The following is a 13,457-nucleotide window of genomic DNA, read 5'->3' on the forward strand; positions in this document are numbered from 1 at the left end:
GGGTAACTGCGCTCATATTCCCCCTAAACTTCTACCATACAGCTTCCATTCATGCTGAAAAGTAGAAAACCCCAAGAAAATGCGTCATTTCTGCTAGCTCTGAAAGAGTTGACAGTTTTGAAATGTGTCAAGTAGAACTTAGTTAATATTTAAATGCTTAATTTAGATACTGACTAGGAGAAACTGAGACAAATTTGATTCCCTCCTCATATGCACTGTCAGGAAATACTTAGTGGTTCATATGCAATAGGAATGGAAATGAAAAGCTTATTTATGTATCAGAATTATTTATTCAACACCTTCATTTACAGAATCTGTATCTTTATGTCCATGGTTGTGTAGAGATTTTTCACATATGTTAACAGCTCTTCAATAAAATGTAATCTGATGAATTTATACAGCATTGTAAAGTGGAACAAAGAACATTTTATTGGGCAGTAGGTTCACAGCCATTACCAATGCATGTTCTCCCATCTTCTGCCAGCTTGTAGGGATCAGTGTGGAGACATCTGTAGCTGCCTTTAGTATTAATGCATATAGCAGAAGGATGGCATGGTGGATTAATTTCATTTTCACATTCATTGATGTCTGCAAAATAAGTACACTCTGATCAATAACAATTACAAATTACAAAGGGATTACTAATTTCTCATAAACACTTTTTACAAGGATTCATAAATGAAAGGCATTGTACATTTTCAATGAGATACATGATAAAAATCTGTATTGTTACTGTTTAAAGGACAAAATACAGGGTTGTTGTTGCTTCGTTTTGATTTTTTGTTTGTTTGTTTTAAAGCTGGAGATTATGAAGAAAAATGTTGCTTTCATAATCCTCAAAAAGCCACAAATGGAAATTGGATGAATTTTCAAAAATGCAAACCCTAAACTTGAGAGCTCTTCTTGCATGTGTTTATGTCCTAAGATTTGACTTTCTCTATAAATGTTTTCATCCTGTGCTCTATAGACATAGTGAAAATAATAATGCACAGTTCTGTACACTTCTAGGCATGATTTTGAGAGGTCAAATTTTCAGGTTAGCTTTGGTTACAAAATTTATAACCACAATTTGTGATATCACTGCAAGGATGGTTGTTTCAAGATGCTATATAAATTCTGTAAAATGACAATATCCTGGCAGAATGTTGAGCAGATAAACAATTATCCACTGGAAAATGTGCATACACATATTGTTCTTGAGGCCTTTCAAGATCTTTCACTCTCACTTTCTGGTTATGCAATGAAATGGAAACAACAGTGCAGGAGAGAAAGTACTCAGTGAAAGAAAGAGATCTTTTCATATTTTTGCAACTTTCTTCTTTCTATGTAATATTTACTTGCATGACTGAATTTAGTTGACTAAAAGTAGGTGTCCAGTGTTATTTTAGGTACTTTCCAATTGGTTCTGTATATCTGACAGCTTGTTTAATGTCTCTGACCAATGGTCCTGTGAAGCATTGCAAACCCATATGTGGACAAGTAGTCAAGTCTTCAGTGTCTTCTCTTTTTGGTTTTATTCCATTCCTTCTCTATCACAATGTTTGATCTGCTACTTCAATATAAGTAGTTATTTTCAATCAGTATTAGAAATTGACCTGTCTTTACTGACTTAGTTTACCATTGTCACTGAGACCACTTTCCATCATTGGAAATAGGATCAGCCTGATTCTCTCAAATTTTAGTACAAAAAAGTAGCTGTGCCCAAAGATAGTTATCAACTAAGATGGTCAAAAGACTAACATGGAGGAAAAATCTAAAACTTCAGAACTCTTAAGAAACAATAACTTTCATAACACTTCTTTGAAGCAGGAAAAGAATCTGTTGGTCAGGATGAAGATTTCTGAGTATTACTCCCTTCAAAACTAAATTTTGAGTCAATGTTCACTGCCTTAATCATCATCCAGGAAAGAAAACCTCCCCCTTTGCCTGCACTGTAATTCAAATGTGCCACTTCCACTTCTGCAGATCCATAGTCATGCTCTCTGCTAAGTAGCTAACACTTCTTCATCACTAAATAGTGCATGTCAGATCTGACCAGTCTACCCTGCTAATCAGAGAGCAGTAGTTTACTAAATCAAAAAATAGTCATCTATCAGGAGTATGACATCACTTAATATAAAGGAAGGTGGCATATTCTAGCACTAAATGGCTTCCTGAATCAATAGAAATGATTTCAGTCAAAGCCCAAGTTAGTAAGGGGGAATTAACAGCTCTCAGAATCCTATGCTTTTGCCAGCAAGCCACTCTGTCTTTTCCAGAGCAGCATATAATTTTGAAACCATCTGCAGAAATGCTAAGCTCTATCCTCCTCATTATATTGCTTGATTTATCCCTAATTTGCTGAATATTTAAAAGAATGGGAACATATTGCACAGGCATGCGTGGAACAAAGTGCTTTCTACTGTAAAACTCAAGTAGCATCTGCATAAGTGGGTTTTGATGGTTTTTCCTTTAATAAAGGCATTGCTTTTTTAATATATGCAGCAGCTTGTTTTCCTATAGCAGATATACAGTCTTTTGTTTACATTACTAAACATATTAAAAGAAACTAGGACAAGGAATGATTCACTCATTTAACTTATTTATTCCATTCACTGCCAGAACATTAATCTATTGAAAAGGTTTTATTATAATTCATTTAAGAGCTTTATTTCTTTATATAGTATTTATGTGGGAGGAATTCAGTGGATAAATAGGATGTGAATAAAGGAAAAAGCTGCAAATTTCATTTGACTTTTTCCGTACCAGGTATACAATTAGAATGAAGAGCTTTCCATTCCGCTATCACAGAAATACCAATAAGCAGACTTTATTGTGGATGAGCAGCAGCACTTGCACTCAAATTATTTTACCAGCATCCATAATATATTCTGAAATACAGCCTTTTTAGGTTTAGTTTTCTCTCATGTTCTTATAAAGCAGAGGAATATGAATATATATATATACACCCAATACATATATACATATATATGTACACACAGCCCCATTGTAAAAGCACACATTTGAAATGGGAACAGAGAGAATTCATTCTTCATAACATGAAGAGTGATAGTCTTGAAATATTTGCCACAATCTCTTTCTAACCTATTCTATTAAACAGTAAAAGGCAAAAAGAAAAGAGAAGATTAAAGAATTATTAAAATAACAGAAAAGTTTTCCTGTGAAAATGTGCTAGAAATATGTCCTTTTGCTGATTTTTTCACCTGCTCTACTTTTGTACCTGCAGAAGTAATTAACTTCTGGCAAATCTTTTCCCAGCTGTTTGGGAGAGTGGTTGGACCTAAAGTGATTGTTTCCTTCATTTCACTTATTCACTCCACAGAATGTTTTTTTTTCACTATTACTAAAATTATTATCATCCTAAAATTATTAGGATGACACATGACCTAGTGGTGCATAGTTCAGCTTTTATCTAGAGCATCCATTGAAACAATGCCAGAAAAATGGCAACTATCTGTCATGCTGTTATGTTCAATGTAGGAGGAAGCAATGTATAATTCTGATTTGCTGCCTTTTTCCTCACTTTCTCCTCCCCCTCCCTCCCACTGGCTGTTAATAGACTTGATTTTTGCTTAATTGGGCAATTTTTAGTGCCATTTTCTGATCATCAACTTGATTGCTGAATCAGGATGGGTAGAAATTGAGATAGAGATTCTGGAGAGAGTCACATTTTTGTGCTATTACACCTATAACCCCAGGATGCTAACTACAGAAAGCATAGGAGTGAATTCACATCTGATGAGCTATGGTGGACTTTAGATGTTAGAAAACTCATAAATAAATAAATAAATAAATAATAATAGATACCTATACAAACTGGAGCCTCAAAGTTCCATCCTTTGCTTGTGCAGGTTAATTGTTCTTCTCCTTGTAACTGAAATCCATAGTGACATGTATAAGTCACTGTAGATTTTCCAGATTCTGAACAGTATACAAAATCACCATTTTCCACACTCTTTGGTGTTCCACATAGTTCATCTACAAATAGAAAGTCTATATTACAGGCTTTTAAAACATTAAGCATTTTGATATCCCATGTCAAACTACAACATCCCCTTATACTTACAAATGGATGGTATTCATCATTACTGTTATAAACATTAACTTCAGTGAAAATTTTCACATGTCTTAAGGTGATCAAAGCTTTCATTATTCATTTATGGAAAAGAATTTATATGGGATACCACAGGTTTGACTTGTGATCCTCACAAATCTAGCATTACAACATAAGAAGTACATGGACCTGTTGGATCAAGTCCAGAGTAGGGCAACACAGATAATCAGAGGGCTGGAGCTGGAGGGCTGGAGCACCTTTCCTTTGAAGAGAGAGGTTGAGAGAGCTGGGGTTGTTGTTGTTGCAGCCTGGAGAAGAAAAGGGCTCCAGGGAGACCTTTTTGCAGTCTGCTAATTTAGCTAAGTCTTTTCAGAATGATTAGCACAAACTTTTAACCAGAACCTCTTGCAAGAGGAGAAGTGGTAATGTTTTTAAACTAAAAGAGGGATGATTTAGATTAAATATAAGGGACAAGTTTTTTGCAAGAGCATTGTAGCAACAATCCCCTGAACTGGGAATAATGAGCATTGACTCCATGATTGCAGAAGGCTGATCAATCACTTTATTATTGCTGCTACTACACTACACTATCCTATACTATATTCTACCATATGAAAAACCCATCACCCTTGCCAGACAGTCTGATACAGCTTTGACCTAATTGGTCAATCAATCAAAACACCATCACCAGAGTCCAATTAAGAAATCACTCTTTGGTAAACAATCTCCATGACACATTCCACATGTGCACAACAACAGGTGCAGCAAGTAGAGATATGAATTGTTTTCTTTGAGCTTTCTCACAGCTTCCCAGGAAAATCCTGGGAGATAATTGTGTCTGTCTCTGTTCAGAGAATATGTGATTACCACACAAGAGTACTTAAACACTGGCACAAGTTATCCTGAGAGGTGAATGCCCCTTCCCTGGAAACATTTGGATTCAGATTGCACAGGGGTCTAAGAAATTTGATATAGTTGAATATGTCCTTGGTCATTGCAGGTGAGTTGAACTAGATGTCTTATAAAGATCCCTTCCAAGCCAAAATGTTCTATGATTCTATAATCCCACTTCTAAGTGATAGAAATACTAAAGGTCTCACCCAGACCAGTAATTTAAGATCTATGAGAACCAAGGTCAGTACTTCAACTGCTCTTTACTGTCCCTCCCCTCCCCTTCTCTCTCTGCCCCTCCCTTCCCCTCCAAAATTATTGGTAACTACAGATTACCTTCCTGATAAAATTCTTGCCAAGCTTCTAAATTCATTCCAGGTATATTGTTACAATGCTTAAAATCCTGTGGAAACTTTCCAAGTTGAAAGGCATCTGCTGGCACTTCAGAAATTCCTGTGTTGTCACAAATCACGCGGGACAGTGAATGTTTTTTGAGTTCCTGCTTTTGAGCTTCTGTGAAAACTTCATCATTTTCCCACCAAAATCTGGAAAAAATAATATAAACTTTTTCTGAAAATATCAAATTCAAAGGGCTGGCTATTCTTACTTACACAGTACATTATATAAAAGACCAAAAATAAGAATTACAGTAAAAATAGGTGAATATAACAATAATAAGAGTAAACGCCATGACCATACAGAACCAGTCATAAAAAGGCTAGTGTGAGTCTGATATGCTGGTCAACTCGGGTCTTGTGTTAAAGCCAACAGAATCGCTTTTCATTGATTAAACTGGTCCACAAAAAAGTTACAATCCTGAGACAAAAACTTGACACAGACTTGATTGGACTGGATCCTTACTCCTATGCACACTAATATGTGCTGTTCACTCATAAATTGTTAAAGCATAAATTACAGAAGACTGGGAGGAGTAACCATAATAGATTTCCCCATACCAAAGCTTTTGAATTCTGCTTGCTCTTACTGAATGGTTGCTAGGAAAACAGGCATTGTTGAATGCTTCTCTGGTTAACTAGGACCATTTAATTTGCTAAGAAACCTGTAGATGTGCAGATTAATTATAGTAGAAAAACATAAGATAGTAGTTAGTGTTTTGATCATACAAAAAGTAAGCTAAGACGACTGTCTGGAACAGACAAGACCTGTTTATTTTTGTCAGGAGTGTGGCGTCAGAACGGAGGAGCCAGTTGGTGCTACAAAAGTATATCTACTAAATGGTGACATTATATAAAATATATATGTATGCATACACATATACATTCAAAGGTTAAAGGAAAGAAAACAATGAGGAGAAAAGGAAAGACAAACATTTGTATATAAAGAAGAGTCATAAATGGAAAAAATACTTCTGGGGAGCTTGATTTAACATCTCTATTAGTAAATTAAATGGTGATAAGCACTCCTACACTGCTTGGTTCCCTGTGGTACTCAGGCCAAGCCAGTTAGGATTTTCCCAAATGCTAGGCAGGATTGGTGGTAACATGCCTGAGCATAGTCAGCAGTAGAGTATGGGAGTGATCACACTGTAGAAACTGAGCTCAGGTATAACAGAGAGCTTATGATCCATAATACAGGGGGCTCACGGCTGAGGCTTCTAGAAAGTCTGTGATTTTGTGTTTATATTTTCCTGAATAAAACAGAACAGCAATATTGACTGTGGACTCTAAGCAAACCTGGCACATGTGCAGTATTTGAAGATTTTTATGAACTTTGAAGATTTTTGTGAAGATCTGAAGATTTTTATGCCTGTAAAGGTACCATACAAGTGGAAATTCTGATAGTTGTGTTTATGTTGTGGGGAGGATGAGGACTACCCGTGTGCCCTAGGGTGGCTTTTCAAGGCAAATTGGATCCTGCTGCCAAAAGAAGCATACCTGCTGGATAAGGTGAGTGTATGTGAAATTTTGGAAAACTGGCTTTATTTGTAGGCCAATAGTTACATTCAGAAGCCTAATTTGTTAAAAAACCCATCCCACTTTGCCTACATTGAAGGAGGAGGCAACCAGAACCAGGGGTGGAACAAATGTTCCATACCTTAGCAGCACTGTGGCAAGAAATGCAGGAGAGATGAAGGGGCTAAAGGGAAAAAAAGAAAGAAATTCCCCCTATACCTCAGCTGCAAACTGTTCCTAAACTACTCAGAGCATCCTGAAACCTCTCTCATGATTCCAAGGCCCCTTCCTATAACCAAAGCTATCAAAGACATTTCTCCACTCAGCTCTACATCTGTCACATCCCCTTTAATGTACATTAAAACCTATTCTACTTTCATCACAAAATTCAGTTTTATCTACAGGCCTAAATGAAAAATGATTTTTTAATATACCCAACAGATAGGTGTTTACTTTAACAAACATTTTGGTTTTTTCCATTCTTTCTGCATCAGGTGACCAAATCCCTATGCAAAGTATGTCCAAACTTCAGAAGTTTTGCCCAAATATTTCAAATACTGAGATTGCAAAAATATTCAGAGGAGGAAAAGGTGGAAGAAGGCTGATGGATCAGAAACAAGTTATTTCAGGTGATGTGGTTAAGACAGTGCCTGAATTTAGTAGATAGAAAGAAGAAAACCTTTTATTTTTTGTGAGATTACTGAAAAAATTATTTAGGGCTATCAGAATTCAGAGTTCAGTCAGATGACAATTCCAGGTAGTCCTGATTTCTGAACTTAAAGAGTACATTAGAAGAATTATTTTTAAATCCCTGCATACAGACCTGTCAATTGGGGTATCAAGTGTGTGTAGTGTCCCTGGTGCAGTTATAGGTAACATCCAACACTCTACCTAGACCAGACACTTTTCTATTCTTATTATGTGACAACTATAACATGTTGTTACATACTTCTAAATTTTCTTGGGTGGTTTCTTTGTTATTCATGATGGAATACCATTTCATAGTTACGTTAACTGCCGCAAACTTTGTGGCAGAAACCTGGGGAATTCTTTCATTATTAGAGCTCTCTTTTTCTCAATTTGGAGTTAAAGTAATAAATTAGGCTTATGTTTATTTAATGCAGGTAGCATTATAAGACACTGAATGTTAAGTAACTGTGTAAAGTACTGAATAATAGAATGGAGGCTGAAAATACTTCCAAAGATACTCCTTCCTCAGATAGGGAAAAGTATGCCTGTACAATTCAGAGGACTTTCAACCATGTTTTTAACACAGATGAGTAGAATGATTGTTGTCTATACAGTTTCTGCAAATAAAATGTTACCTTTATGATTAGCATTGCTTTTTCTTGTGAGCTAATTAATTAACATTTTTTAAAGTTCAGATTTAAATTCTGCCTTGGATGATTATTTCCATAATGGTTATTTTCCGTAACAGTGACTTATAAGAGGAGCTTAAAGGTCATTGTAAGGACCAGAAGTACTTAAACACCCCTGCTAGCATGGTGTGAGCAGTTTTAAATTAGTTGTCTCATGAGATCCAAAATTACTGCCACAAGTACATGACAGAAATAAAAAATGTTTGGTTTTTTAATTGCTTCATGAGCAGAAGCAAGATATAAACAGCTTCTTGTGCCCCGTTGTGACCTAAAGCTGCATTCCTCCTGCTTTTCTGGTATGAAGGGTTGTACTGGCACAAGATCCTGGTGGCACTTGTGCAGGATTGGTTGAACTGACATCCTGTGTTGTGTCCAATGAGGTAAGTCTGGGAACACTCTGCAGTCCCAATTCACATAGGGCCAAGTATGTGGTGTTTTTTTTATCCCCTCTATGAGGACTGAATTACAGCTTTTTCCTATCCCTTCTGACTTTGCTGCAGTTGCCAACGAAAAATATTGAGGTTCTTCCAGCTCCTGAGTCCAGTGCAGCCCTCAGGGGGAATAAAGTTTGCACTGTACTACATCCATCCCTGCAGGAGTTACTGGCCCCTGCCACAATTAACTTCTGGTGGCACCTTGCATTTTCAGCAGGAGTGCACAGCTGGTCACCTCAGTACCATAAAAACAAATTCCATGTCATCTGGAATTGAGACTATGTACCAAAGAAGAATAATCAAAAGCTCACCCGACAAAACTGAGGGAGCTAAGACAAAAATGTGCAAGGGGTAGAGAATGATTTGTTTGAAGCATATTTAAGTGGCTGTAAAATCTCCATTGCTACACAATTTGACTCGTAATAAACTCACCGGTCACCATCCCTTAGTGCTTTCATTTGCTTTCCAATTATACATGCAAACAGGGGACCAGTTCTAGCACCTGGAAGAAAGTCTTCCATGAGACCGCCAAGCCAAACATCAATATTGTTAGGATTATGGTAGAATTCCATGATTTTTTCAGTGACATTGGGATTGGTTATTACTGTGTTCAGGTCAGTGTGAGTTTCCAGTTTTGGCAAGCCACAGAATTCTCGCCATTCATTATAACCTGCAAATATGATGTTTAAAGGAAGATTAGATTTGTCTATTAGACATGATATATGAAATGTAAAAATTTATAAGGACTGGATTTTGACAATCTTGATCATAGTCATAGACAGTTAAGTATAAAAAAGGTCTACTATTACTGATTAAATTGATGAGAGAAATTATGGCAGGATCTGAACTAAGCTCCAGCAGTCTTTCTCTAAGCAGGTTTATCCATGGCCTGATGGGCTATTAACTCCTTGACTGTTAGTTCAATCTTACCCTGGGCTGACTGGAGTAAAAAATCTAATGCAAAAAACAATGAAAAACATGTAATATTTCTCAAAATGCAGAGTGTACCTAACTAAGCCATCTATAGCACTCCTGAAGACATCTGTCAACACCTTCTGTGGTTGGTGGAGCTGGTGAGGTTGTGCCTGAATTGACCTATCCCACAGGCTGGGGACAGCCTGCTGATGGGGAGTGGCTGCTTCAGGCAGAAAGCCCCACTTCTCAGAACTGGTTCCAGCTGGTTTTAATCTGGTTTTAATCTCAAAACTGTCAAATACTTTCCATCAAAGTCAAGAATATTAGCAATGTATATTTTAAAAGAGACTTAAGTGACTTTTCTGATTACTAAAGCTACTATTTAAAAGTTTACAGTCACATCCCAAATATAAGCAGTTATACTTCAGTTACCAGTTGGAAGAAAAACTCAAGAAAAATCAATAGACCTGGGAGTCCATGATCACGGCCACGTTGTAAATTCAATGACGATAAATCAAGTGATCCATTATTGGACAGCACAAACAGTTTTTCTGTTAACTCCTCATTCAGCAGTTGATCTTGTACCTGTAGTTTTGCTGGATGTGCTAGAAGACCCCTTATTAAAGGATCCAAGCCTCCTTTAAAAATAAAAAATGATGCTATTATAGCATATATGTAGACCATTATAACTTTCATAACAAATGTGAATACATATGTGTTTCCATGTTTTTAGAACTTTGTCCACATAGGTTTTTACATTCAGACGCATGCAAAAATCTCCTTTAGTTTAAAAAAAAAGTAATAGTGGTATGAAGGAGGAGCTTCGTCTTCTTCAGGTATAAAAGAACTTGTAACCTGTTAATAAATTCATACACAAAAAATTCCAGAAATGTCTTCATCATCACTCATCTTCCTATTGCTAATATACCAAACTGGCTTGATCTGGACAGTAATGTTCTTCCAATTTTGTCAACTATTTAATTGAGAATAATAATTCAAGTTCTTTTTAGTGCTCTGGAATCCAGTCAGCAACTTTAAAAAATAATTTAATTAAATAAATGCTCCAATTCCTAATTCAGGATAAGTAACTTTGAAAAAAGTTACAGTATTCTGGTGAGAAAAAGACCAAAGAACAACAGAAGCAGTTTAAATAAGACCATACCTTCTTTAATGAGTCTCCAGGGACTAAAGAAAACTTGATGCAAATGAAGATTTGGGAGTTCAGGATCATCTAAATACTGTGCATTCAATCGCCTTACTATTGGTTGGATTGTTGCATGACCAAAACGAAAAGCAGCTGTTGAAAATACGTTAGAAACTGTAGGATTCATTGTGGGATCATAACCTGTATAAAGGCCAATATACAGATTAAAAGCATCTGGACCAATGATTTTGGGAATGTAATCTCTTAAAGTAATAATCTGAAAGAAAAGAAAAAGAAACATATTTCAGCTTTTCTATAGATGAATAGTAATGAATCCCAGGTGCTAAATGCTTTTTGTCTTTGTTCATCTATGCCCAAGCATTTGGCATAAGTAAGAGCAGTATTACCTGGAAAACAATATCAGTCTTATTTTTGCATCAAGGGGACAAATATGACCAGAGAGAATTGGTGGTGCAGCTCAGTGCAGTGCAACAGTCAGGCCCTGTTAGGTCTTACCATACATGCTAGACCAAAGCCTCCTGAGCAAAGATTACCAGGGCTGCTCATTTACAAACCACCGGGGTAATCCAGCTCACAGGAGGTGCGTTGAGATTAAAAATGTAAGTTATAGTGGCCTTAAAAATGGCAATGAAAGCAAGAAGAACTAGAATATCTTTCAAGAATGCTTTCTAATGTGAACAGATGCTATTTTCAGGCATATGTTTGTGACAAAAATTCTTTTTATGTTTTTTTTTTATTTGAAATGATGAGGCTTTAAAATACTGGTGCCCAAAATCTCCTTGTAGACATTTTATACTAAACTTAAACCAATTTATAGACTTCTAAAAAATACACTTCAAAAATGAAAAGACTGATAAACACCTTCTGTCAAATGCTTTTATAATGTAATAATATTATAGTGGCATGGAAAAGCATAGGAGTAATCATGACAAAAGGAAAGAGGGGAAAATATTCTAATATACCAAATAAAATGAAAATGCATTATAGGTTAAAGATTATGCTGAACTCAATAAAGCAATATGAGATAAATATGAAGCATAATGAACTCAATAAAATACCTCATAGATTCAATATAATATGCAATAAATATACAGACAAATGTACTTTGAACTTGATATAGCGCATATTGAAAAACTAGCTGGCATAAAAACGACCTTATAAAAAACTTGTGTTTTTATTTTAGGCAAAGAGCACAAACAAGCAAACCTTTCCACAATTTGATCACTTTTCTCAGAGAGTAGAGGTTTAGGTTTTCAGGTTAGGTTGTTCAGTGAACAAAATATATAAAAGACAGTATGTTAGAATCCCTTTTACATCTCCTTTAATGCAGCATATGAAACAAATGAAATTATTGCAAGAAACTAATACTGACACTGTCATTTGAAAAGATGATATTTTGCTTTATTCATAAAGGTTTTGCAAGACAGCAGTTCTAATTTTAGATATAGTTTTTACAATCAAAGACCTTATGGAGGAGTAGGTTAGTCATGGATACAAAAATCCTGGCATGACTAATTTTTTGGCTCATTTTAAATGAAATCCCTAGCTAAGCTGCTCAGAAAGGCTGGACTCCCTGAAGGAAAGGGCAACTCAGATTTTACATTTTCTCCAGAGGCAATGTTTTCATTTCTAATTTCCTTGATAGAGAAAGAGGGGTTGCCATTTCAAGGCACAAAAATTAAAAGGCTAAGGGTAAAAAGGGGTCTTATGCCTGCCTACCCTCCACTAGGAGAGGCATCTGTTTGATGGAAACCTCCAAAGGCTAAATGAGGCTCCATCAAGTAGAGGTGAGTTTTAGACCATACAGGCTAAAGTTGTTACTAATACAGAAGAATACAATACTGCTACTGGAATCTGCCAAAGAACCCCATCTGAAATGGCATCTAGCATTTGTGTAGTATCTGGATATGGACAAATTTGTCTGTGTGAAGTCAAGGAAAGGCTCACTACAAGTTCCTAGAACTGACACATATATAAATTTGAAAGAAGATGTTAACAGCTGACAAGCATCAAAATTATTTTTGTTAAAATTCTTTTGCATGCAGTTCCTTCTCTCAGATAATGACATAAAATGTTTATTTGCTTTCATAAATAAGCACAGTACTTTCTTTCAGTAGAGTATTCTTTCTTTAAATGAGATTCTCTTGTGGAAACAAAGGAATGTACTTGTTACAAAATATGTCAATAAAATCAGACAGCAAGTGACTCTATGGGAAAGAAAGCTAGCATAATGAATGGCTCCATCATTTCTGACTTACTTTGAGTCTATTTGTTAAAAAAATGTTAACTTTTGTGTGTTTGCAGGAGCATAAGGAATGTATGTGGATATCCTAAGTCTGAACCTGCAAGTTACTGCATGGTCTCAACTCTGTCACATTTATGAGATTAGTGGTAATCCAAATTCCTCTTAGGCTACATTCCATTCATCACCTCATAGCATCACATCCAAACTCTGCAGAAGCCTCATGAAGAAAACAATTTTAATCAGTAACATCAATATTTCTACTATCTCATGACAGTTATTGTTCCAACAGTTTAATTTAGTGGAAAATTATGACAAATGAGCGCTGTGTTTTAAACAGAGGCCCATATGCTTGGTGTTTTAATATGACCTTTTTATTCTATATAACCATATATTAACTGAGAAATTAAGATCATTTAAATGCTATTCATTTAGTCATACCAGAGAAAATAAAACACTAATTT

The 13,457-nt window shown here is 35.8% G+C and overlaps 1 protein-coding gene across 1 annotated transcript in view; it reads right to left on the minus strand.

Moving 5' to 3' along the window:
* Positions 1-332: 332 nt before the first annotated feature.
* TPO (thyroid peroxidase) overlaps positions 333-13,457 on the minus strand; it is a 36,797-nt gene continuing 23,672 nt past the window's right edge. The window contains exons 8-13 of the mRNA XM_036379808.1: positions 10,749-11,007; positions 10,054-10,224; positions 9,104-9,341; positions 5,282-5,490; positions 3,808-3,978; positions 333-588 (exon numbers count right to left, since the gene is read on the minus strand). Of these exons, the coding sequence (XP_036235701.1) occupies positions 428-588; positions 3,808-3,978; positions 5,282-5,490; positions 9,104-9,341; positions 10,054-10,224; positions 10,749-11,007 (1,209 nt within the window). The 3' untranslated portion in view covers positions 333-427. The remainder of the gene's footprint in view (positions 589-3,807; positions 3,979-5,281; positions 5,491-9,103; positions 9,342-10,053; positions 10,225-10,748; positions 11,008-13,457) is intronic.

This window comes from Molothrus ater, chromosome 3, assembly GCF_012460135.2.
Source record: "Molothrus ater isolate BHLD 08-10-18 breed brown headed cowbird chromosome 3, BPBGC_Mater_1.1, whole genome shotgun sequence".
In the NCBI taxonomy this organism is placed as follows: domain Eukaryota; kingdom Metazoa; phylum Chordata; class Aves; order Passeriformes; family Icteridae; genus Molothrus; species Molothrus ater.